The sequence below is a fragment of the Cololabis saira genome, chromosome 3 (assembly GCF_033807715.1).
Source record: "Cololabis saira isolate AMF1-May2022 chromosome 3, fColSai1.1, whole genome shotgun sequence".
In the NCBI taxonomy this organism is placed as follows: domain Eukaryota; kingdom Metazoa; phylum Chordata; class Actinopteri; order Beloniformes; family Belonidae; genus Cololabis; species Cololabis saira.
In genome coordinates this window covers 11,857,410-11,884,535 of record NC_084589.1, presented here as the reverse complement: position 1 = coordinate 11,884,535, position 27,126 = coordinate 11,857,410, and the positions used below count along the sequence as shown (strand labels likewise).

Genomic DNA, 27,126 nt, shown 5'->3' with positions numbered 1-27,126 from the left:
ACAGAACAATCTGACCACGTTCACCGTTACAGCTTCAATTTCTAGTTAGATATTCAGCTCGTGGCAATTACAGAATTAGAACTTACTGTACCGATAGTGAACAAAAACCAAGGCAAATGAACTGTAAAACTTTTATTTAAAACACAAAAGTGAACGTACACAAGTAAGTTTGTTTGAGTGAGGAAAACATTACAAGAACTGCCTTTTATCGTTGAACTCAGGCCAGATCATCCTCAACTCAGAACATTGAACATTGCATTTTTTTTAACATTGAAAAGTGAAAAAAAGAGTGTGGCAACAGAAAGTTTAGGCCAAATCCTCATCAGGACATTAAACACTGGAACACACATGAGGTTGCATTTTAGGCCAAGTCCTCCTCGTCCTCTCCCTCCTCAAACTCCTCAAACCCCTCCTCTTCTTCAGCAGTGGCGTCCTGGTACTGCTGGTATTCTGACACCAGGTCATTCATGTTGCTCTCAGCCTCAGTAAACTCCATCTCATCCTTCCCCTCCCCGGTGTACCAGTGGAGGAAAGCTTTGCGCCTGAACATGGCCGTGAACTGCTCAGAGATGCGCTTGAACAGCTCTTGAATGGCCGTGCTGTTGCCAATGAAGGTGGAAGCCATCTTAAGGCCTCGGGGGGGAATGTCACAGACAGCCGTCTTGACATTGTTGGGGATCCACTCAACAAAGTAACTGCTGTTCTTGTTCTGCATGTTAAGCATCTGCTCATCTACCTCCTTCATAGACATGCGGCCGCGGAAGATGGCGGCCACCGTCAGGTAGCGGCCGTGACGCGGGTGGTGTCTCTCAGCCAAATCCAGTAAAGTCAAAATATATTTTTCTTATAAGTTGTCAATTTTTGTTTAGTAGCCTGAGTTACTTTCAATGGCCCGGTTTCCCAGATCAGTTAAGTAGTTCTTAACAGCGAAAGACTTCTTTAAAACCTTCTTAAGGAGCCTGTGAAAGAAAATCGCGTTTCCCAGAGTTGCTCTTAGCTTAAGTATCTCTTTCATTAAGAAGGAAATGAATTATTACACACACACACACACACACACACACACACACACACACACACACACACACACACACACATATAGTAATTTAGTCACACGCATACACACACACACACACACACACACACACACACACACACACACATGCATGATCATATACATACACACACACACACATAGACACACACTGGCTTGTTCACCTGCATGCTGGCTCTCTAGTTTTTGGGTTTAGGTAGCGGTAGCGATAGCTTAGCTCAGACTGCGATCAGATCTCAAGATTTAGGTCGATTGCTGTTCGTGTTTTGGATGGCTCCGTGCCGGTTTCGTGCTTTGTTTGTGGTTTTTTTGTTGCAGATTTCCAGTGCTTGACGTGTGTCTCCGTGTGTTCCTGCTTCCTGGATTGGCAGTGGATGTCGTCACCACCCCCCCCCACCCCCCCCCCCCCCCAAAAAAAAAAAAAAAAAAACACTGGGTTTGTATGTGTATATTTATGTATGTGTACGCATATGTGTGCGTATATATATGTATATATTACATATAGTAATAATGCACATATATACACTTTTGGTTTCTACCGTCATGGTATCAATCAATAATATGTGTGCAGACAAGGTAAAAAAAAAAAAAAAAAAAAAAAGAAGGAAATGAAAGATGCTGCTGACCCAGTCTTTACAACCATCTTAGTGAACAAAGACTCACAGATCCAGCCGCGTCAGGCAAATCAATATCACACCAAGCAATGAGATATTAAAACAATGCACCCCGCACAAATTTTGATCTATTTTATACTTTAGATTTATATTGTTTAGCATTCATTGGTGACAGCAAAGGGGAAAAAAAGAAAAATAAGGAATAACAAGTGTGTTCCTGTATATGCTTTATGCATTACGCACAAATAAAACGATCATCATGAATATCATTTATTTGATAATTTGGCTGCTATACAGCATGTTCTCGCTGCAAATCAACCGCGTCGCCGTGCGCGGAGCAGAACTGTTTTTATGAACGCATTTGTGCGTCAGCACTTCAGTCCCCTGGACGTGCTGTCGGACCGGGCTGTCCAGGCAGCCGTGACACCGATCCTCCTGCGCCGAGCCCGAGCCCGAGCACCTACATGTGTGATGACAGGGCATTAGTGCATTGAGGAGCAGTGCTGCGTGTCTCCACCAGTGTTGTGCTAGTTACTGAAAAATAGTAACTAGTTACCGTTACTAGTTACTCCATTAAAAAGTAACTCAGTAACTCAGCTACTTAGACCAAAAAGTAATGTGTTACTATGAAAAGTTACTTTTTAGTTACTTTAAATAAAAACATGATTTTAAATGCTCCCATTTCATGCCCCTCTAGCCTTCATTTCAGCAGGTACTGTATGGATTTGCATTGTGCATCGTGTTCTGAATTCTAAACCATGGATCTATTAGTTCTAAACAGTCTCCCCGCTTCTTCACTTCCTGTGTCAAAAACGTTGGTTGCTTAGCAACAAGCTGAGAACGGCCAATGAGCTTCAGCAGCAGCTGAAGAACGGGAGCCTTTGATGAATCGTTCATTACAGTCTCAAATATAATCAATGGTGTCGGTTTATAAGAATCTTTTTGCCCAGAAGAAAAAAGAGCGAAGACAACGACCCATAACTATTTTCTTCTCTTGAAAAAACACAGCTGAACCGCGGGGTTTAGGAGAAAAAGACGCTACAGAGTCGGGATGCAGCGGCTCAGAAGAGCAGTAGAATACGTGCGAGGCGGGGCTGATCTCTGCAATTTGAAGCCCTCTATAATTGTAAAAAAGAATTTCACTTATCACGGGTTCTTTTTGGAACATAACCGCTGCGAAAAACCAGGGATTGCTGTAATTCCACGTTGTGAAACTCGCCTTCTTTTGGCTCGCCATGACCGTCATGTTTTTGAACGCACACACACTACGTTTCCTCTGGTCTCCGCGTGTGGGGAAAAAAAGCTTCACTGTAGCCAGAAATAACGGAGTAACGCACCGTCTGGTAGCGGTAATTGCGTGACTGAATTTAAAAAGTAATGCGTTAGAGTATTAGTTACCGCAAAACTAACGGCGTTACTGTAACCCGTTACTAAATAACGTTAGTCCCAACACTGGTCTCCACACCCGCTGTGTCTCCAAACATCTGCAAATACAACGTTGATAAATGCAATAGTGAAAACGGTCAAGCAGCTAAATAAACTTCAGAATATTTTTTTGAGGTGAAGGATTCTGTTTTACTAGTCAGGAGGATACAATGTGGTCCTATATGCTGAATGACCATTAAGTTAATTTCTCCTTTCGTCCATCTTTCACATTTAATGAAAACAATACATTTCCTCATTATTCTCTTACCAAGACTACTTCTTATTTAGTTGCAGTCTTGTTTTCATCATGAAAAAGGGTCATTGAATTATATTTATCATCTTAATTTTTCATTATAACGCACAGGCAGCAGGGAATTAGTGCGTTAGGTAGCAGTGCTGCGTGTGAAAATGCGCTGATAGTGATCGGTGATCGATTTGCCTGGCATCGATTATTTGGTTTCAGAACTGGACAGCTCCTCCAAAGAGCTTCTGAAAGAGCGAAACTAAAGGACGGTGTTAAGAAGTCATCTGGGAAACACCCGTATCTTAGGGTTCTCTCTTAGTTGAAACCTTCTATGAACCTCTCTTAAATCCTTAAGAGAGGTTGGATCTGGGAAACCCGGCCAATACCTGTCACTAGTTTGAAAACCTGGTTGGAGCTTTTTTGGGAAAGGTTGTCTCTAAAAATAAAACATGGTTTATGTCCACTAAACTGCACCTGAAAAAACCCACAAAACGTCTTGTCAAATTGAAGATGTTTGACCAGAAGCCACAAACCCGGCACCGACTGTGGAGCACGGCGGTGGAGGGATGATGATCTGGTCTGGTTTAGCAGTCAGGAGACAGCTGGATTCACATCCGCCTAGAACCGGTTCAAACAACACAACTTGTGCCTTTTGATTTATTTTGTTAAATTAATAATCCCGGTATGATATGACTGTTGTTTGTTGCTTGATTTTTGTCATTGTGATATGAAAACTCTCACTTATTTCTCTTAGCATGCGCTACAGTTCCTACAGTCAGCCTGTAAAAACATGTCCCACACACTGGGGACTGGATCCACACCGTCAGAGGACTTGTGGAGCCCATAAGTGAACGAGGAACCCTATGTGATCATTTTGACTCGTCTAACCAGTGCTATGTTTAACAAACTGGGCCGGTGAAACACGAGACACGATTGTGTCAGACGCTGGAATCAAAGCCAACTGTCTCAGGTTCTGAGTTTTACAGACGCTCAAAGCTTCAAAACACTGGTTATAGTTGTGTTGAATTAAGTATGTGAATGAAAAACATGATATAAAATGCTTTGTAGAACTAAGAATATGTAAGTGAGCTGATAATGAAACACCTTTTAATTGTCTAAATCTATCTTTGATTATTTGCATATCAACAACAGTGAATCAACTACATCTTTATTTAGAAATGCAACAATATCATGAATCAATGAGCTGACTGACAGAAAATGAATCTGAACATCAGAGGTCTTCAGCTGTCCTCCATGTTTTAGATGCTTCCCAGCTCTATAACGTACCTGATTGAAATCAACCACCACCATCAACTTTTCACCTGGATCTGATGAATCCGGCGTGTCAGAGCTGGGAGGCGTCTCAAACATGCAGACCCTCCAACACCCGTGCTCTACATGTTCTGAATATCATTTTATTTTACCCTCATGTTGATGGACGACACGTATCTGCTCATCAGTGCCAACTCTGTTTGTTGTGTAGGTTGTTCGTGTGTTAATAAATGATGAGGTTATGGCCTTTCTGGATACACTGGTAACTTAGCTGTAGCTTCCTGTTACTGTGACTAAAACAAATGTTTTAATTGGCCGTTAATATGGATGATTCCATATTAATGTCTATGGGTTGCATTGAAAGGTTCTTAGCAGTGGAACTACATTTACATGTACACCACTTACATACTGACAGACATGTACAGTAAACCTAACCTACCTGACTTTACTCCCAACATTACACTGGCCCCATCACTGCAAAATCCAATGAAGATTTCCTGTAGTAGCTCAATAGTAAAGCCATTCTTCAACAAGCAGTCCATGTTCCTTAATGTGAGCTGCAGAGACTTTCTAACTCCACTAGATGCAGGTGAAAGGGAATGGGATCCATCTCTCCATCTACACTCACCCTCATCACAATAAGGGTTGACTTTTGCCCCACACCTGATGACTCATCCGCCAGAATGCTAATCTTGCCCTTGTTCTCCATGATCTTTTTTTAGCAGTTTCCTTTTCATTTGGGACATGGTCAATAATCTCCACACAGATGGCCTTGCTGTACAAAACACACCCCATATCAACAGAATTGGCAGGTCAATCAGACTTTCCAAATCTGTGAATGGCTTGTCATTCTTGGCCACATAATATGCGGCCCTGAAAATCCTGGCGGTAGAATGAAGGAAGCTTCCTGTCTCCTGGCATTAATATCCATCAGGACATCGTTTTGGGCTGTCTGGAGGATCTTGCTTGCGTCGTGTGCTTCGGATGTCGCATGTTCAAGTATTTTTTCCCGCAGTGCTGTAAACTGGGCATCTATCTTTCCCTCAGCCCATTGAATCGCAACATTGACACCATGGGATGCCACGACACCCAGGTTCTTCACATCACGGCATGAGGTACAGCCAAGCTTTCCATCTTGAGCATACAGGCATACATTTTTACGCCTGAACTCTTCATACTGTTCCCTCTTCCCCACAGTGGGGTATCCTAGTATCTCCTGAGCTAGAGGATCCTGCCACTTCAGCCTCATCACTGCCTCCTCCTGCCTCGTGTCTCTCATCCTCAACTGTTTAAAATAAGAAGAAAAATAAAATTATGTTTACCTAATTCAGATCAAGCCTAAGTGTAAAAAGGCTATTCTCAGGGTATACACATGTAATGTTCTAGAGGAGAGCTGCACAGATCTAGCTAATAGTCTACATAAATGAAAAGGTTCATGCTAAATCCGGTGTATTTACACTGCTTTATGTGGTGGCCACCAATATGCATTGTCCCATCTAAACAAATATATTTTTTAAATAATTTCCAGTGTAATGTTAAGTGTGTGTGTGTTCTTTTTTCAACCAGGCCTGCTCTCAGTAGCTAACGGACAATAATAACATGTGCAATATAACCATATGTGCAATATATATGGTCCAGGTCCTGGTCAAGGTTTCTTCCCTCCTAAAGGGAAGTTTTTCTTGCCACTGTTTGGCTTAAGGCTTTTCTCCCACTAGGAGTTTTTACCTGCCATTGTTTATGTAATAATTGCTCGTGGGTCATGTTCTGGTCTCTGGAAAGCGTCTAGAGATAACATCTGTTGTATTAGACGCTATATAAATAAAATTGAATTGAATTGAAATGAATATCTGCCTGTCTACCTTCCACACATTCTACCTGCTTTCTTTTGCACTGTTTTCTTTTTTTATTTTGTACTGTATATACTGTTAATATTTTGTAATTTTGTAATTATATATATTTTTTTACTTTTTACCCCTCCCCTGCATGTGTGTGTTATGTTTACTGCTGCCAACAAAGTGAGTTTCCCCACTGAGGGAGAAAATAAAGGATTATCTTATCTTATCTTATCTTCTGAGAGTAAAGTTTAGAATTTTTAAGCGTAATATTATTTAGTTAGTTGGCCCTTAATTCTGTCAAGAGCCTCCCAATCCTTTTGGTTCTGCTGCTGCTTCCTCCCTCTTTTCTTCATCTCTAACTTTGGAGTCGGACTCCCTTTTTCTCTTAAATAGGTCGTAAATCTTTCTCTGCATTTTGATGATGATTCTGTACATGTTCACTGTATATTCCTGTGCCGTGTTCTTAAAATATAGTAACCTGCAGCCCCACCCTCGCTCCCCAGGGGGGCTGGTGCTTTAGTAAAGCAGCACCTGACTATTACTCACTTCTGCCGGTGCGTCCACCACAATTAGCAGAGAGAGGACATCAGGTGTTGGTGTAGGTAAGGATTTTTTATTATCGATAATTAACATGTAGTAATATTTATTTATTTATTTATTTATTTAATTTGCAACATGAATGTATACATAAACATGCCATGATAATTCATTTCCAGAGGAAAGATAACAGGTAGTGGTTGTGCACGTGAGGACAGAAACCCTAGGGGGGCTTATGCAAGGACCTCGCCGTTTACAGGACATTACATGACTTGTTTATTATTAGAAAGTAAAACTATATATATGAACTAACTACCTGCTATTGAAAGCTAAGATTATTCTGAAAAAAAAGAGAGATCATAGACTGAGTTGTGACAACAGCGTGGCAACACCTGGTTACACCGCAGATAAATGACGGATGAAGTCTAATGGGAGAAAACATCTTACTGATCTAAATGAATATTATACTAAAGCCTCTCACGTTGTCCTGTTGTCATGCCTTTCCTGCGTCTGTTAGTCAGGTGATGACTTGCCTCTCTTCCCTCGACCAACTCCACACTTGTTGAGGTGAGAGAGGAGATTTTTATTCTCAGCACATGCAGCTCTATCTGCACCAAAACTATAAACCATAATCTCATAATTATATTCTAATCTTGTACCAACTGGCCTGTAGAAAACTATCAGAAAGACTTAAGGAAACGCCTTTGGTTTATTGCATTATATTCAATGTTAATAATGATCCAATGTGCATATACTAATTAAAGTACAGTTAATATTTTGAGTTGCACACCAATTCTGTTTTATTTGGCAATTATATTTGGCAAAAGGTGTACATTTATTGCAAATAAAACTGTTATTGGGCAAAAGCAGATACTGGCCGATGTAGCAGAGGTGAAAATGTTGAGGTTCCCTTGGAGAGGACGAGGATGGATAGGACCAGGAATGGCAGATGTTTAAATCACTGGTAAAAAAATCACTGGTAAAAACGTAAGAGCATGCTTGTTGCCTTGGTCAGCTGTGACAGAGGTTACAAAACACTGAAGATATCTAGTCAGGCTCTAGCAACTATGAAAACTGGTGCTGGCCCGATGGCAGGTTGAGGCAGCTAATCTAATTGTTGCTGCAAACAGAAGGGGCAGGAAGTTAAAGAAAACCTGGCAGGTTATGGCCACAGAGTAAAGTGACAGAATCCAACTACAAGTTAACTTCAGTTTCTAAAACGGGCTTGAGCTAATCCTCCTTCTAGGATGCAAGTTACCCCGCTATCTGAAACGGATATACTTGAGTTTCCCCTTATTTCTGTTTAATCATGCTCATGTTGCATACAAGAAGAAGGGATAAAACTCCCCTTCCAACCTCAAAGGTTGAGGCCCCAGCCACAAGACGGACTATCATGTGTCTTATCTCAACAGGAGGAAAGAGAAACTAGTCCAGTTGTTCACCTGATTGCAGCACCACAGGAGCAGCAGTAGCATCATGGACAGGATCACGTGGACCATGTGCTTGGTGGGCTGTCTGGTCCTCCTGAGCGGCTCCAGAGGAGGTGACTTCTGTTCACAATAAAATGTGTGACCTATGTGTCTGTTTGGTTGTAATATATTTGTTGTTCACTTAGTGAAGTGACAGTGAAACTTCAAAAGCAGTTGGCTCCAAAGGTTCTTGCAGTGAAGCTGCGATGGTTTATCGGTGAACAGGATCTTGCGTGACTATAGGGTTGGGTTACGGCTGATGGCAAAATGTACAATAGGGTTCCTAAACCAATGAGTCATGTGACTGAATTCTTCCTCCATTGTCTTTTTAAGTCAGTCCTTGGTTTTAAACAAGCAGCAACCATCTACTTCGGGGTTGAGGCTCATGTGAAACTAAGATTTGTTGCAGTTCCTCGACTGACCGACGGAGGCTGCAAAAGCGTCTCAATCTCTGCTGACTCCCTTGTTAAGATCCATCCATCCATGTTAAGATGTCCAACTTTAGAGCGGAAATAAACATATTCAGAGCCTGGTTATAAAAAAACATATTTGTCTCAATTGCTTGATTTCACACTCATGACAACTCCGAGGGGGAGAATGTTTTTACACCAGACCAGGAGAGTTTATACAAAGCATTACATTTATTGGCCGGGTTTCCCAGATCCGACCTCTCTTAAGGACTTAAGAGAGGTTCAAAGAAGGTTTCACTTAAGAGAGAACCCTAAGATACGGGTGTTTCCCAGATGACTTCTTAACACCGTCCTTTAGTTTCGCTCTTTCAGAAGCTCTTTGGAGCAGCTGTCCGGTTCTGAAACCAAATAATCGATGCCAGGCAAATCGATCACCGATCACTATCAGCGCATTTTCACACGCAGCACTGCTGCCTAACGCACTAATTCCCTGCTGCCTGTGCGTTATAATGAAAAATTAAGATGATAAATATAATTCAATGACCCTTTTTCATCCAAACGGTGTGTTACTCCGTTATTTCTGGCTACAGTGAGGCTTTTTTTCCCCACACGCAGAAACCGGGAGGAAACGTGGTGGGCGTGTGTGTGCGTTCAAAAACATGAGCCAAGAGAAGGCGAGTTTCGCAAATCGCAACGTGGAATTACAGCAATCCCTGGTTTTTCGCAGGGGTTATGTTCCAAAAAGAACGATTCATCAAAGGATCACGTTCTTCAGCTGCTGCTTCCCTGTCATCACACATGTAGGTGCTCGGGCTCGGGCAGGAGGATCGGTGTCACGACTGCCTGGACAGCCCGGTCCGACAGCACGTCCAGGGGACTGAAGCGCTGACGCATGAATGCGTTCATAAAAACAGTTCTGCTTCGCGCAGATTTGCAGCGAGAACATGCTGTATAGCAGCCAAATTATCAAATAAATGATATTCATGATGATCGTTTTATTTGTGCGCATAAAGCATATACAGGAACACACTTGTTATTCCTTATTTTTCTTTTTTTCCCCCTTTGCTGTCACCAATGAATGATAAACAATATAAATCTAAAGTATAAAATAGATCAAAATTTGTGCGGGGTGCATTGTTTTAATATCTCATTACTTGGTGTGATATTGATTTGCCTGACGCGCCTGGATCTGTGAGTCTTTGTTCACTAAGATGGTTGTAAAGACTGGGTCAGCAGCATCTTTCATTTCCTTCTTAATGAAAGAGATACTTAAGCTAAGAGCAACTCTGGGAAACGCGATTTTCTTTCACAGGCTCCTTAAGAAGGTTTGAAAGAAGTCTTTCGCTGTTAAGAACTACTTAACTGATCTGGGAAACCCGGCCAATGACAGTTGGCTCAGCCACTTAGACATTATCACATTCTCATCCATAACTATCACGCTACCGTGCTTAGAGAAGCAAGCAGCTGTTTGTACAGTTTTTACCCAGCATCGCCTGAATACAACTGTCATATTTAATTTCTTGTTGAGTCAACATATTCAACTGGTATTCTGCTGTAAATATCTGACTGCCCCTAAGCAGATATTTAGGCAGAGCTCAAAATGTGGATTACACCAACTAACTCTAAACACTCGGCATCTACAGTCACATTCCCCAAAATGACTCAAACATCACATGGATAGAATATCTAAAGCAGTCCAGATGTCAGCGACCTGCAGCAGTCCTGTACTCAGGATAATGCTGCCCTCAGCTCTAAGAAATAGTTTTAACATTTCATATGTTTTTTTGTGCTCGTTTTAATTATTTAAATGACGGACAGTCGTAGATTTTACTTTTCCCCCCAGTTTACACAAAAGCTTTAAGGGGAAAAAACAGTTGAATGTAAACAGAACAAGTGACACTCTTCGGTGATCTTCAGTCGGAGCAGGATCACTGATCATAAACTTATCCTTTCTTAAAATTTGTATTTATCTTATAGATCGATTCAGTGAAGTTAAGATTGAAAAGACGGGAAATGTGCTCACGTGCAGCTCAGTGGGGATCTACCCTAAACCTGAGCTCACCTGGACCACCAACCCTCCGTCCAGCGAGACCCTGCAGAACACAACCACAGTCCAGCAGAATGAAGAGCAGCTTTACAGCATCAGCAACTCTCTGGTACTTCCAGACAACTACACCCACCTGCTGTACTCCTGCACCGTCACCTCTGGCACCAACAACAACACGGAAACCTGGAGTCAGCCAAGTGAGTTCTACAGCTAATACGGGAACTAAACCACACGATCAGTTCATGACATAAAAACATTCATCCAAAACTCTTCAGATACTTAAAATGCCCTATTTGACTTTGAAAGACTGAAAGAGCAGAAGTTAATTCTGCTGATGAGCTCACGTTATTGTCCTTTAACTTCATAGTGGATAAACGGTTTGTGATCCAGCGCTTGGTGTGAAAAATCAGTTTAATTCCTGATCAATGTTTCTGTTGCAGACAACAAACCTGATATTGGAGGAAGTGTTGGAGGAACTGTTGGAGGAATTGTCGGAGCATTGTCGGGTGTGTCCAATTTGTTCATTATCTTGTGCTTCAGGAAATACATCTTCTCCAGGAAGTGTATCTGCAGAAAGGTAAATATTAATTTGTATACATATATATAAATAAATATTAATATTATTATTTTATGTATTTATTTTTTTCATTTTCAATTTTGAGTTTTTGTAAGTTGAATGATAAACACTATTTAAAAAAAAAATCTTTTATTGTTGAAATGTCAACTTTTGGTGACCAAGTGAAAATAAACCTTTTAACAATTTCTACAGGATAAAAGGAATGAAATGTGTCATGGAAAATGTATGTGTAATATCTTTTGCAAGGAAGGGCAACAACAGCTGCAAGAAAAGGTCAACAGCTGCAGGGAAGGGTAACGGGGAAGAAGAGGTGCTGCATGCAGATGGAAGGGCCACATCTCTTTTATAATGCCCTGTGACCTTCCTCTGAGGGGACAAGCGTCCACATGTCGGGGGCAGATGACGACAAGGTCCCTTGCATTGCCTGCCAGTTCGTACTGTTTCGTGTAGCAGGCTTCCTAAGTCACCTATGAAAGAAATGTAACCACACGTTCCCTCGCACTCAACTGTCCAGCCTGCGTGCTGCATGTTGACTCTCCTGTTGCGCTCCAGCTAAAATAAACTTTGTAAATCTTGAGATCACTGATGTTGTATTTTTTATTAATGATCTGTAACTTTACACAGCAATTTGGCATCATGAACAGGATCCCATGAGCAGTGGAAGATAAGGGCCCTATGCATTCTCGATGGGCCCTTATGATAGTCATTTTTCCCATTCAACAACACCTCCTCCTACCCATCAGTCTAAACTGATGCTCACTGTTATTGAGCAAAGCAAGCCCATATGCCTTAGAAAACAGAGTAAAGCCATAAGCTGTTTTTGTTTGTTTTAAGATTGGCGCTGCTCCAGTGGCAGCTTGTTACAAAAGTTTACTTTTGTCGCTTTTGTACTTTTTTACTTCTTTAAGTGTCTTGTTTTACTTTACTATCAATGCCCTATGAGGCCAAAGAACCAGTGTTTGTCCTGGTCTTTTTTACTTATACTTTCACTGTCTATGACTGTGTCTGGAGATCCCGTACGTAGCCATGGCCATATAAGTCTGGGCACATTCAATTAAATTCAATTAAATTTTTATTCATATAGCGTCTTTTACAACAGAAGTTGTCTCTAGGTGCTTTCTAGAGACCCAGAACATGACCCCCGAGCAATTATTACATAAACATAACATAAACAGTGGCAAGAAAAACTCACCCTTTAGGAGGGAAGAAACCTGGATCAGGACCTGGGTCATAAGGGGGGACCCCTGCCCAGCTGGCCTTCAGCAAGAGGCCAGCTGGGCAGGGCAGGAAAAAAGAAAACAGACAGAGAGAATGAAGAACAGAGAAAGGAGAGACACAGACACACTGGATAACTGGTGCACTATAGGGGCGACTATATAAACAGATGTAGACAGCAGACACTGAGGTGGATGGATGATCACAGGGTGGGACTGCAGGTCAGCATGCAGCTCCTGAAGCTCTGGCCTGCAAACATGCACAGAAGAGTAAAGGAGCTCTATACCAGCATATCTAGGATGAAGCTCTGTTTCAGACCAGCTGCTCTAGTCTGGTCCTGCAGCTGCAGCTACTGACTCTAACACACTAGAGTTACAGTAACTAGAGATTTACTAACACTAACTAGAGGTTTACTAAACACTAACTAGAGGCTTTACTAAACAGAATTTTTTTAAGCTTGGTTGTAAAGGTGGAGACAGACACCTTTACAGCCTCCTTAACCCAGATTGGAAGTTGGTTCCATAGTAACGGGTGCTTGATAGCAGAACGCCCATCCTCCAAATATACATTTGGATACTCTAGGAACTACGAGTAAACCTGCACTCTGAGAACGGAGAGTTCTGTTAGGAACATATCACTATTAAAGAACACCTCTGCTGCCGGGACATTGAGCGGTTGGCTGTCAGCATATTAAGCCATATTTCTTGCCGTGGGAATTCTCGCATATTATCACAATAGCTGCGTCAATCCCCCTGTCTTCTGACACTAATACAGCATGTATCAAGATGTTCTCCACCCTGTTACAAGCAGGTTACAGACAGAGCACCCACAGGCTCTCCCTCTTATCTCTGGGGACTTTAACCATGCCTCTCCATCCTCCACTCTGCCCACATTCATTCAATGTGTCACATGCTGCACCAGACAATACAAAACTGGACCTGTGTTATGCCAACACCAAGGAGGTATACATCTCTCACAGTACAGAGTCCACGCAGGGAACGGTCCTTGCTCTGTTCCTCTTCAGCCTTTATACTGCAGACTTCAGCTGCAACACCACCACTTGGCACCTGCAGAAGTTCTCCAATGACTGCTATCGTCGGCCTCATCACTAATGAGGCCAACAGGGAGTACAGGGATCTGACGCGTGACTCAGTGGACTGGTGCCAGCGGAACCACCTCCAGATCAACGCAGGGAAAACAAAAGAACTGGTGGTGGATTACCACAGGCAAACACTCGGTCCCGCGACACCAGTGAATATCCAGGAAACAGACATTTAGACAGTGACATCTTATACGTGCCTGAGTATTCACCTGAACACTAAACTGAACTGGTCTAATAACACATCTGCACTTTACAGGAAAGGTCAGAGTAGATTTGATCTGTTCATGAGATTGAGGTCTTCTGGAGTGCAGGGGGAACTCCTGAAGACCTTTTATGACACTGTGGCGGCATCAGCCATGTTTTGTGGTGTGGTCTGCTGGAGTAGCAGCATCACGACGGCTGACAGGAAGAGACTTGATAACCTGATCAAGGAGGCCAGTTCTGTCATATTTCACAATGTGCCCCCCCCAAAACTTCTGCTATGCAGGCTCTAACAGCGGTGACAGTAGACTCATCTACTTTGCTGCCGCCACCTCCAGTTCCCCTTGGTCCTCCTGCTCAACGATGGCCCGATGCCCACCTTATCCACTGTCTTGCTGCTGCCTAAAAGATGGCTTTTCCCAGTCGTCCTGACCGGATGGCCCTGAGAAAGCTCACTCAGGGCCTGTAGCATCCTATAATGTAATAATTTCCTGAAAATGTAATAACGCCTGAAAATGTAATAAAATTTGCACTTAACTCAATCGAAAATGTAATAAAATCCAATAATGTAATAACTTCACCAATAATGTAATAAAATATCCTGACTGATATTGTAATAACATTTTTACCGATAATGTAATACCTTATTACATTATTGGGAATTTATTACTTTTTCAGGTGGGTCTTTTTTTTTTTCCAAAACTGATAATGTAATACTTGACAAATAATGTAATATATATGTTCATTTTCAGTCCAGAGTTCTACATTTTGTGTTTTAAGTATCTAAGAATGTTATATACACTGGATTTGAAACACCAGAAAGACTATTGGGTTAAATTGCAGACTTTGAGTACCATGTAATAAATTCCCAATAACGTAATAAGGTGTTATATGATTGGTAAAAATGTTATTACAATATCCGTCAGGAAATTTTATTACATTATCAGGAAATTATTACATTATAGGGTGCTACAGGGCCCCGATGAAACCAGTCAAAGATTTTCTTCATCGGGTCGTTCGGGGTTGGACCAACCTTCTGATCGTACTGGTCCTCCTGGGCCTTGGTAAAGGCTCCTGTGTTCTGCAATTATGGATGGCCTGAAACGCCCTATGGTCCCCACACACAGGTGCAATTAGGCAATGCACATGTCTGTGGGCCTCATTGAACCTCTCCTCCTGTGGTGTTGCTGGGTTGGTTATCGATGTCATGAGGTAACTCCGGAGAGGGTAGCCACTGTCCCCGAGGAAGATGCTCCTGCCGAACTCTCCTCTGCCAGCCTTCTGCCCCACAGCTGAGTTGGCCCACACAAAGCCGTCGCGCTTGTCTCCTGGCAACGATGTCTGTCATGAGGCAATCGTGGTGCCCCACCACCTGAGTGTTGATAGCAGCGTAATGTTTCCTCCTAATCCAGCACGGATCCACCAGGGAGGGATTGTGGATTGGGATCAGTGTGCCATCCATGACACCAATCACCCGAGGGATTCCAGCCATGTGTAACCTAAGGGACTCACAGGGGCTTCAATTAGGGAGGCCACAACGGTCAATATGGGTCAGTCAGAGTGTAATATAAAATGGGTCATTTTATATTACACTCAGTAAAACTCTAATAAGAAACAGTAAATGGAAAATAAGGAGATAGACAGTCCTATCACGGCTGGGAGACCAACTACTCTTTTCCCAGGACACTGGAAGTATAATAATAAATATCGAAAAGAAATACAAATCCCTGGAATTTTTATTTTCTTTAATAAAACTTCACACATTCATCCCATTCTCCTCCTTCAAAAATACACTCCCAACATTCATCTGTGATCATTGCACATGATTGTAACTCTTCCGGACCAGCGCTAACACATTTTTATTCACATTTTTTATGTGTTGTGTGTTTTTTATATATTGTGTTTAATTGTTTGTTTCGCTGTGATTGTTTGTGTTTGACTCTTTGTGCTGCCTCTTGCGGCTATTCTGTGGATTTTTCTTCCACCGCTTAGAATAAAAACTAAGACAAAACAAATGCAAAGAAGAATACACTACTTCTTCTTTAGCAGATAGAAGTAGGTAGAAGTAGATTTCAAACAGATAAGTAGATAAATAAATACTGGTTATTTTCTCTTGGTTCTGTCCCGTTTTAATCAGCAAAGTTGCTGCCGTGTTAAAAGACACTGTTAGGAAAGGATCTATTTAGGTACAAACATGTAGGCTACATCATTTACAGTTCAAAATCATTCTGTACATGTAGTAAATATCTAATCTAACAATATAAATATCTGCGGCTGAAATATCTTTTTTTTTAAATAGAGCGGATGTGGCTTATATACAGGTGCGGCTTGTATATCTTTTTTTTATTGTTTTTTTAAAAATAGAGCGGATGCGGCTTATATACAGGTGCGGCTTATAGTCCAGAAAATACGGTACACACAACCAGACACACTCACACTCACACCTACGGGCAATTTAGAATAACCAATTAACCTACTACGCATGTTTTTGGACTGTGGGAGGAAGCCGGAGTAACCGGAGAGAACCCACACAAGCACGGGGAGAACATGCAAACTCCACACAGAAAGACCCCTTTTCATTTAAATTTTTTATTTATTCCGATCATGGAAATATGCAAACAGAAAAAACAAACAAGTAAAATAACAACAACACAATCATGTCTGCCCCTCCCTCAAAACAAAATTGAACAATAATAACAGATGGTCTGCACAATTACAATAACTCAGTTAACATCACAAAAAAAGGAAAACAAAAAAATCAAAGATAGATTGTCTGTCTACATACGCATATTATAAATCTTAACTATTTCATTGCTATTTTTTTTTTTATATTAGTTCCTAAAGAAGTCCTAATATGAAAGAGCTGAAGAAACGAGACTGACAGAGGAGTGAGGGGAGGTTCACCGGCTGGGGAACTCTCACAGACTGCGCCCTGCATGACTTCACTACATCCGGCAGGGGGCAGCAGAGCTACACTCTGGCTTCCACCCTTAAACGACCAGCCGAAGAAGAAGGGGAGCGGAACCAGAGCAGAGTGTCATTGGTTGTTGTGGTTGTTGTGATTGTTGTGAAATGTTCTCTCAGAAGTTCAGCAGTATCGTGTTGGGACGGCACCACCTCAAACCTGCCTCCGCCCGCAGCCTGGCCCGGTGGGCCGCGGCCGGGAGCGGCTCCAGCCGGACTAATGTGTGCAGGCAGCGGACCCGGCGGCTGCAGAGCAGCTCCGCGCTGCTGCACCCAGGGTAGGAGCCGAGCAGAGCCGGGTACCGGGGTCAGGGGAGCCGCTCCGGCGGAGACACGGGGGTCCGGGGCGGTGGTGAGGGGTAGGGGGGTTGTAGTGGGGTTGGGGTCAGTAATCATGCTGCGGACGAGCCAAAGTTGTAAATATTACTATTACTGGAGCGTAATTATGTCATTACTTCACTGATGCAGCCAGAATTTTTACACTTTGTGATCACTGCTCTAAGTTCATAAATGTGGTGCATCCCAATTTATGTACAGGGTACTAAAATTAGAATAGGGATAAAGTCCTTTATTTTCTGTAATGCAATTGAAAAAAACAAAAATGTCATACATTCTGGATTCATTACAAATCAACTGAAATATTGCAGGCTTTATATTATTTCAATATTTCTGATTATGGTTTACAGTTTAAGATTAAGATTCCCAGAATATTCTAATTTTTTGAGATAGGATATTTGAGTTTTCTTAAGTTGTAAGCCATGATCAGCAATATTAAAATAATAAAAGGCTTGCAATATTTCAGTTGATTTTTAATGAATCCAGAATGTATGACATTTTTGCATTACAGAAAATAAATGACTTTATCACAATATTCTAATTTTCTGAGACAGTCCTGTATGTATGTGTATGTATGTGTGTGTGTGTGTGTGTGTGTGTGTGTGTGTGTGTGTGTGTGTGTGTGTGTGTGTGTGTATATATATATACACACACACACACACACACACACACGTATATTTTGTATATATATATTTATTACATATATACAGTAAAGACAAAAAGGTTTGAATGATATATATATATATATATATGTATGTGTATGTGTGTGTGTGTGTGTGTGTGTGTGTGTGTGTGTGTGTATATATATATATGAAATCTGTAGGTGGTTGTGGTAATTTGAAGAAACCACCACCAGAAATCACCAAAGCCTGCAACATGAATGTTTCGAGGTTTTGTTTTACTGAACTTCAGGATGTCAAATTATCATAATTACCAAAACATAATAAGTACTTGCTAAATTTTAACTTTTCACCACAGGTCTCGGTTAGTATATGATGTATATTACTATACTTAATTGTATTAATTTTAGTAAGGCATGGTTTATAAAGTCACTTAATAGACACTTGTCTTCTAATTTACACCTGTCAAGATTTGATTTATTTTGTTTTTACTTTCCTTAGTATATTGCATATGTATCAATTATGCAGTGTGCTTTAACAATAAATATACATTTTAATAACGAAAAAACCCAACAACAAACAAAACAAAATGAATACAATTTTGCATTAGTTTAAAATTGTTTAAAATTGGGAATTCTGTTGGAAACTTTGGGCACCATGTCCTGAACTAGAGACAGGGACCACTCAGCTTGTTATTAGTGCTTAGTTGTATGGTGTTGCATGACATGTGCAGCTTACCCATCCAGAAGGGCTCCATCAAAGCTAGAAAGTCCATAGAGGTTTTAGAGCAACATATGCTCCCATCCGGACAATGGCCCATTCAGGGAAGACCTTTTCTATTTCAGCCAGGCAATGCTAAACCACATACTGCATCCATCACAGCAGCATGGCTTTGCAGGAGCAGAGGTTGGGTTCTGAACTGGCCCACCTGCAGTCCTGACGTTTCACCAACAGAAAACCTTTGGAGCACCAAGAAATTAAAAATCTGATAACAAAGGTCCAGAACTGTTGAGCAGATAGACTCCTGCCTGAGATGAGTGTTGTGGAAAAACGTAATAAACGCCCTTTAATATATTCCTTCCAACAAGGTGAATAACTGGACTGAAACTGAGTGTCTAAGTTACCAAGAATAAGACTTTAGAGATGATCCAGATTTCAGTAGATTTAATGAAGCAACATAGATCAGGCATCTCGATGCAGAACGACAATGAAACAAAGGGAGCCTAATGATTTTAAAGCATGAATGATGATTCATCCAATTTGCTCCTCACAGTAGTTTTGGTTTAATCAAGTGGCCCAGGCTAAGTTTTCCATCACAATGAGAATGGGACAGAAGTCCCCCCCTAAACCCCAGAAAGTGGTCTTCTCCCTTCCCAGATGTTTACAGACAGTTGTTAAAAAAAAAAGAGGGTATCGTACACTATGCACCTACATCGACCTAAATAGACCTTTTTGGAATGTGTTGCTGCCATTAAACTCAAAATAAGCTAATATTTTCCAAGAAAGTGCAAAACTTCTCAATTTCAGCATCTGATATGTTCTGTTTTGGAATAAAATACGTGTTTTTGAGATTTGCAAATCACTGCAGTCTGTGTTTATGTACATTTTACACGGCCCTCCAGCTTTTTTGGTCTTCTCCTTTGGTTCTGTCAGGACAGGTTTAATGCCTCTTACTGTATCACATTATTGGACTAATGCAAGCAGGTTCATCATCTGTTCTCTGACGTGCGTTAAAACGTGTCGTTATGCCGGGCCGTTTCCATCGTAATGCCTGTGCTTGCATTTGCAGTGCTCGGTCAGCCTCCAACACCACAGTGGACCCCGGCGAGGTGAGGAGGTTCCAGTTACTGGCCAACAAATGGTGGGATGAGCAGGGAGAATTTGCAGCTCTCCACGCCATGAATGACCTGAGGGTGCCTTTCGTCCGGTGGGTGTCTTCACACTTGCTCCAAACATCAGCGTATTTCCAGCCAGTAGTTCTTCAGCATGCTCGGTACCACATATCTGCTTGTTTTGTGGCTGGATGGGGCTGTTTGGACTAATAAGATCAGTTGTGTGGAGCCTCCGGCGCAGTCATGACAGCACCCATCATGGCAAGGGCTCGACGCCGCTCTCACCTTTCCCCTCTGTGGTCTCAGTAGCGGTGCTCGCGGTGATGTGTGTGTAAAGTGACAGCATGTCAGCTCGGATGTCAGTGTCGACCTGAGTGTGGCTGATTTGGCGGTTCAGGCCTCGCCTTCAGGACATGTGTTCACGAGACGCGGCAGCACCGCTGCACTGTTAACACTGTTGCTGTCCACACTGTGGTGTCGTTAAGCCTGCCTTTCTTTGTTTTTATTTACTTTGGTGTGTATCGGTAAATGGTTGAGCTAAAAGCTGCAGCCGACAATGAGTACTTCATCTTAGATGGTTAGAATACTAACAAATCCATATTTTCTTTGGGTCAGAAAGCAAATCATGATGACAGTCAATGCGAAGTATGCAGTGGAGGTTTTTCACTTTGAGACCAAGAATAGCATAGAAAGCAATTTGAAGCAGCTTTGGCCTGCTGCACATGCTGACTGTTATGAAGCAGGGGCCAAAAATAAAGCCAGTAGAGCATTGATTGGTTTATCAACTGTAATAGCTCACACTAAATAATGACCGTGGGATTAAATTACACTGTGAGAGCAGTTGGGTGGATTTTATCAGCCTCTTTTGTTGTGGAGGTGGAGGTGGGGTTGAGAGGTAGTTTCTAGACCTGGGAGGGTACTGTGAGGGGGATGCGTGTGTTTTGCCTCGTTCGTCTTGCATCACCCCTGAAGCAGACGGCCTGCTGGGAGGGAACAAAGAAGGGGGTCATTTGATCCCATAGATATTGATATTGATCCCATATACACATTAACTTAGGCTCAGCAGAATTGTAAAGGCCATGGAGGTTCAGAATCTTAAATCCTGCCTTTGCCATTTCATTTTGAAGCTGACTCCATGACCATGGCCTCCGGTAGGAGGGTATGGAGCTAGAACAGTCTCATAATTTGCAAATGCACACACCGTTTCACAAATGCACAGGACAAGTTTCACACGTGCGTAGGACAAGATATACAAATGTATTTCTGATGCGCACACAAATATAACCTGATTTACAAACGTTTTTTTGTCTGTGAGCTGCGCTGGATTTGTGTGTGAGTTTTGAGACTCCCCTGACGTGACTCGATCCACAAATACGTTTTTTTTTTAACACGGAAAGATCTGCAACCAATCAGATGTCTTCCTTTGTTTCAGCCAATCATAAGAGCGCACCGCACGTGGGGGACGCAGAGCAGTGGATAAAACACGATTTACTCTAAACCAATCAGATTAAAGGGGCGGATACACCTGCTGTTTCAACTGCGTTAGCGCCGTTCGCTTAGAAAAGTGATTAATGTTTGGAGTTAGTGGAGTAAAGATAAATAAACAAGACAGCAACAGGTGATGGAGAGGAGATCACTGTTCTGCTTTTCTTGTGATCCCGGTAAAGAAAACAGCGCGATCGGAGATGGTTTGTCAGGCCGTTCAACCAGAGCCGTCGGGAGAATGGAGAGGTCTTAGTCCTGCCGATGCAGCAACTGATGATGAGAAACAACCTGCCATTGTTTATGTTTATGTAATAATTGCTCGGGGGTCATGTTCTGGGTCTCTGGAAAGATCCTAGAGACGACTTCTGTTGTAATAGACGCTATATAAATAAAATTGAATTGAATTGAATTGAAAAATCATGAGCATTATACTGTTGGAGAGTAGTAGAAAAATGTAGAAAATACCTTCTGCTCTTCTACTTTTACAGGGATAATCTGTTGAATGTGCACAGAGCTCACCATCCCGGAAAACCGCTTGCAGGACTGAGAATCCTGGACGTGGGCTGTGGGGGAGGCCTGCTCACGGAGGTAAATGTGCGTGCGCGAGGACATGGACTTCAGAAGTCTCTATAATAACGTACACAGTTCCAGTTCTTTCAGTTGCTGATTTTCAAGTCACATTATTGTAAATGTGTGTATTCAGTTTGTTGGAGGGCCAGTCTTGTCACGCCCAGTCAGCAGCGCCTTAAACACGTTTCATTTCTGTGTCACCTCGGCTCTCTCTCTCTCTGGCGGTTTGACTGGTCACCGTGCGGTGGGTCAGACAGTCGGACGTTTACAGTTGTTTATGTGTTTGTTAGCGTGGATAGCTGGGCGGCCAGGACCTACCGTTCATTTGAACTGATGAGATACCAGCATTGTTGCGTGATCCGTGCTGACAAAATCATGCCCTGTTTTTAGACGGGTCTGCAACACAGACAGCCTGTCCTAGTGAGACACACACAGATACTGTAAATGCCATATTAAGATTATGGCTGTTGCACTGTGTCTGGGCATCTTTCTGGTGGAAATCCTTCCATCAGAAGGGATCAGTTGTGGGAGGAAGGATGTCAGCTCTCGGGGAGGGGAGGGGGGGCAGCCCCAGCTCTCCATGGTTCAGATGTTTTGACCAGAAGAGGGCAGTTTAGTTCACGGAGAAGCAGCTGAACTGCTGTCGGACAACATTTTCTCGGTCTCCACATCTGTAGGATGTTATGAACTGTTTTAGAGCTTCAGCTCAGTCACCACCGGAGCCCTCTGTACTTTCACTTTTATTACTTCACCTGTGCAAAGACAGACGGCAACTAAATACATTTAATCAAGTCCTTGACTTAAGTACAGTCTTGAGTTTTTTTTGTTATTTTTTTAATAAATAAAGCAAAAAGTATCTCTCACCTTGCACCTCCTCAACATTTGACAGCTTTAACTACTAAAGATGAAGCTTTACTTCTGTGGATAATAGGTTATTTTATAATATAACACAATACTCAATAGTTTCTTACTGATCTGATGCCCGCCACTAAAAAGCACTTTTCTTTCCAGAGTTGCATTTCTGATATAGCTATTTTCTTATTACTTCCTTCCGATTTAATTGTTTTTAAATGAGCACAGTTCAACACTGACACCTAGTGGTCAGATTGGGGAGAGTAACAATCTCTTATACCACTTATAACAAAGTACTGCAACACATTACTAAACAACGCATGAAAATACCTCTTACTGAACTGTAGATGCCACATTTACCCATGATCTAGTTTTAACTTCATATCATGTACTACCGTATGCATGTGTTTTTTTTTTGTTTTTTTTTTCACAATATGTCACGGTCTCTTTAAGATTTGATATAAAACAAGATTATACATTAGTCTATATAAGAACAAAACTGTGGATGTTGAGTTAGAATCCTTCATTTTAAATGAATCACATATCTATTCATATGGTCTGAGGGACCAAACAAGACTTACATTTATTTACAATATTTTTACCACAGTTTGCTGACATAACCACCTTTTTACCTGCACAGGATCGTTCATGAGGATGTTATATTATTATAGGATATTTGTACATCATTTTATTTGTCTTTAACACAATAGATGGACTAAATACTTCTTATACTACTTGAAAATCTGACACAATACTGACATACTGAAGGTTGCGTAGTTATAGTAGTTCTCTTGCTTGTAAAGGATCTATTGTCTTTGCTGGATAGACGGTGATGATCAGGGCATGTCTCCACTAACACACTCAACCCTGCACAACAGTTCCAATGCACTTTTAATGTTATTAGAACAAGGTTAACACATGGCTTGTGTAAATTCTGTTAGCAATAAAATAATCAATGATTTAAAATCTCTAATGGAGAACTGTGCATTTCGCATGATGACTGGATAGCCGGTCCAGTCTTATTCCTGCATACGAGCTCCTCACCCCCCCGTTGTTCATCCCCAGCCCCTGGGTCGCCTTGGAGCCGACATGTTGGGTGTAGATCCAGTAGAAGAGAGCGTCAGCGTCGCCCGGCTGCATTCCTCCCAGGACCCGGACCTGCGTGACCAGGTATCCTACAGGGCCTGCACCCTGGAGGAGCTGTCGGAGGAAGAGGAGGAGCAGCAGCGCGCAGCCCAGTTTGATGCTGTTGTGGCATCTGAGGTCGTGGAACATCTGGCCGACTTGGAAACATTCGCAATCTCCTGTAATCATGTGCTAAAGGTGTGTGTCTTTTTGTGGTAAATTTGTGGTTTGTTCAGGTCAGATATTTCTGCATCAGTGCAGCACAAGTGTTTACCTGAGTGTCTCTTAAGTGCATAAGGTAACTCAGCCGTGTTTTTGTCTGTGCTGCATCTCTGGAAAGAGCTGTACGTCTGTCCGTCTGTGTGTGGATATCAGTGAAGGATGTGCATCAGGGCTCATAATCTCCTGGGTCAGTGGGACAAAAGAAATTGAGAGGAAAAAAACAATATAAAAACGAGGGACTAATCTTCACTGCATCTGGCTTTGGTTACTGCAAATTTGTCCTTTCTCTCCCTCTGACCCAAATCTATGTTCGGTTGTTTTACCAAAAAACACGGTAAAGCCTTTCAATTCCTACTTTTTATGTGTCAAGGCAATAAAAAAAATAAATAAATACAATTTAAAAAAAACTTCAGTAATCCCCAAAAGGGAAGTATTTTTTTAAAATTAATTTCCCATTATTCAGTGAATTAAAGTTCAACCAAAATGCTGTGGTAGTGTGTGAAAATCTAAGTACACCCCAATAGCCTGTAAGGCTACATCTAACAGCGATAAGTTGACTTTATTGTTTTCTGTGTGATGTTATCACGTCGTTGTGGAGGACGTTTTGCTCACTCTTCATTTCACTTTAATAAGGTTTGTTTAAGCACAGGTCTCCGAAGGTCCCACCACTTAATTTTGACCAGGATGATATTTGTTCTTTGGGCCTTTCACAACACCATGATGCATTTATTCATCCCCTTTTTAATTCAGTTATGGATTTGTTGGTGTGTTTGGGACGATTTTCCTGTTGCATGACCCAATTTCAGCAAAGCTTCAACTGATTTAAACACAACATTACATTTACATATTGTTAAATATAAAACTTTCGACCTGTGAGAGGATGCTGCTTGTTGTTTGCATGACGTATCAGGCAACATTAAGGAATGTATTGAAGTTTATTGATTTGTTGTTAGGAATCACATTGCATTAGCTACACTCTTGTGCTTTTTACATATCCTTCCTCTTCGATTCACTTTATTTTGCCAAGTAGCAGTTGGCTCTGCAACCTCCTGGTCTTCCAGGATTGTGTCCACTAAAAGCTTTAAATCCGTTCTATTTCTAACCTCTTCAATTAGGAAGCAGTACACCTAACTCGTGTATGTAGCACCTGCACGGATCTGATAAAACATTTTAATCCAGTCAAACTTATTTTGCATGCTCTATATTGCATGAAGTAAATGTTTCTATTCTGTTTCTGTGTGCAGCCCGGCGGTTCAGTCTTCATAACAACTATAAATAAAACCAACCTGTCCTACGTGCTGGGTATCGTTGTGGCTGAGCAGCTGCTACGCATTGTTCCCAGAGGAACACACGACTGGGAGAAGTTCATCAGCCCAGAAGAACTGGAGCGTCTACTGGAGTCCAGTAAGTGCTTCTGATGCAGAGATCTGCCCAGGTTACACCATCTTTGAAATATGAAAAGGCTCAGCTACCTGGCCACTCTTTGAAGATGTCTTTAAGTCTTTCTCTTTTGATTGCAAGTCTTTATTTCACAGGAAATCTTTTATATAAACATTTTCTGTACACTAAATTTACTAGGCCTGTGTTGAAAAAAATCGATTTTCTGATTCTAAATCGATTCTCATATTAATTCCTAAAAATCGATTCTTATGTGTAAAGATCGATTTTTTTTTTTTATTTTTAATTTATTTTTTTTTCTCATCATTTTCGCCAGGTGAACTTTAATCCCAGTAGTCGGACACACAGTTTGTCATGACACTTCTGAAAAATGCCAGGTGCTTCATGGCAATATGTGTGCGTGGTGACAGAATAAATTAGATAAGCTAAAATGATTTGTTTACTGCATGAACTGTTGCAATTTCTTTCTTTTTTTGCACTTTAAATGGATATTGAAAGGCCTGTTTGAGTTATTTATTTCTTAATTATTTCACAGTAATTATTGTGAAATTATTATTTCACTAGTTATTTTACAGTCATATAATTCAGGCAACAGCTCAAAAAACATTTTAAATACTTTAAAACACTAAGCCAATATCAAATCGAATCGAATCATGATAATCGATTCTGAATATTAAGAATCGGAATCGAATCGATTCTTGACATTTGAATCGATACCCAGCCCTAAAATTTACTATAATTTAATCTGCTTCGCAGCTTCACTTCATATCTTAATCAGTTGCACCGTTAGAGTTCATTCTGTTTATCTAAATAATATTGCAACGTTTTTCTTTATTCAGGTACATAAAAGTTTTCTTTTGTGTTGCTGCTATTCTCTTTCATCAGATGGTTTCTCAGTGCAGTCTGTTCAGGGAATGCTGTACAACCCCGTATCTGGAGCCTGGAGCTGGACTGACAGCACCTCCATCAACTACGCCCTCCACGCCGTCAAAAGGAGTGACAGCCCCGAGGACGGCAGCCTCTTCCCAGAGGACCGCGCTGAAGCCACTAACGGCTGAGCCCCTCTGGCTCGGGAAACGTGGACAAATCATAAGGACTCGGATGTGTGGATAGAGTCCTGACATCTTACGGCCTGCTGTGATGCAGCACAGGAGTTTGTTTAAGAAAGGATGCACGCTGCCACCAGACAGATGAGATGTGGTTGAAAAAGGTTGCTCTAAGTTGCTGAATTGTTAAATAAATGTTGAGTGTTTGTTAATGATGCAAAGGTTGCACTTCTTTTTATTGTCCTCACAACTGTAGAGTCATGTTTGACAACTGTCTGCAATGCATATACTACTTTCTATCATCTTTGAGTTTTAGGATGAATATTTATTGAACTAATCCTCATTTAGGGCCTAACGTGAAGGTGCAGCAGTGCAGACTACAATTTCTTTGGCCATTGCTGTTAACTAAATACTCATGATTTCCATTTTTATGCTGAAGCGTATGTAAATTGTGCCTACACAGAGGAGGGGGTAGTCACTTCCTCTGGGATTATGATGGGTCTGTATGGAAGTATTATATAATCCAAATTCCCCCCTCTGGCCAGAGTAAGTCACGCTTGCACGCTGTTCTTGAATAGATACAAAAAACGGACTTTTTTAGCGTTCAAAAGTAATTTTAATTCATTGGTAGTACGTTATGTTGGTGTAGGATTCAGATGTATTTCTAAATGTATCCT

At 41.5% G+C, this 27,126-nt stretch overlaps 2 protein-coding genes and 1 long non-coding RNA gene across 3 annotated transcripts; 2 read left to right on the top strand and 1 right to left on the bottom strand.

Annotated features, from left to right (window-relative positions):
• Nucleotides 1-361: 361 nt before the first annotated feature.
• On the bottom strand, nt 362-4,705 carry LOC133440588 (tubulin beta chain-like). Its single transcript, XM_061717905.1, has 2 exons — nt 4,622-4,705; nt 362-808 (listed from the first exon to the last, which is right to left on the bottom strand). The coding sequence occupies exons 1-2, from the start codon at nt 4,703-4,705 to the stop codon at nt 362-364; spliced, it is 531 nt and encodes a 176-aa protein (XP_061573889.1).
• Nucleotides 4,706-10,846: 6,141 nt separating this feature from the next.
• Nucleotides 10,847-11,989, top strand: LOC133440879 (uncharacterized). Its single transcript, XR_009782371.1, has 3 exons — nt 10,847-11,101; nt 11,345-11,481; nt 11,728-11,989. It is a non-coding gene; the product is annotated as an uncharacterized LOC133440879 (long non-coding RNA).
• Nucleotides 11,990-17,013: 5,024 nt separating this feature from the next.
• On the top strand, nt 17,014-26,651 carry coq3 (coenzyme Q3 methyltransferase). Its single transcript, XM_061718209.1, has 6 exons — nt 17,014-17,241; nt 19,709-19,846; nt 21,725-21,824; nt 23,724-23,981; nt 25,250-25,409; nt 26,289-26,651. Exons 1-6 carry the CDS (start codon nt 17,072-17,074, stop codon nt 26,459-26,461), a joined length of 999 nt encoding a protein of 332 aa, XP_061574193.1. The 5' UTR covers nt 17,014-17,071; the 3' UTR covers nt 26,462-26,651.
• The last annotated feature ends 475 nt before the right edge of the window (nt 26,652-27,126 follow it).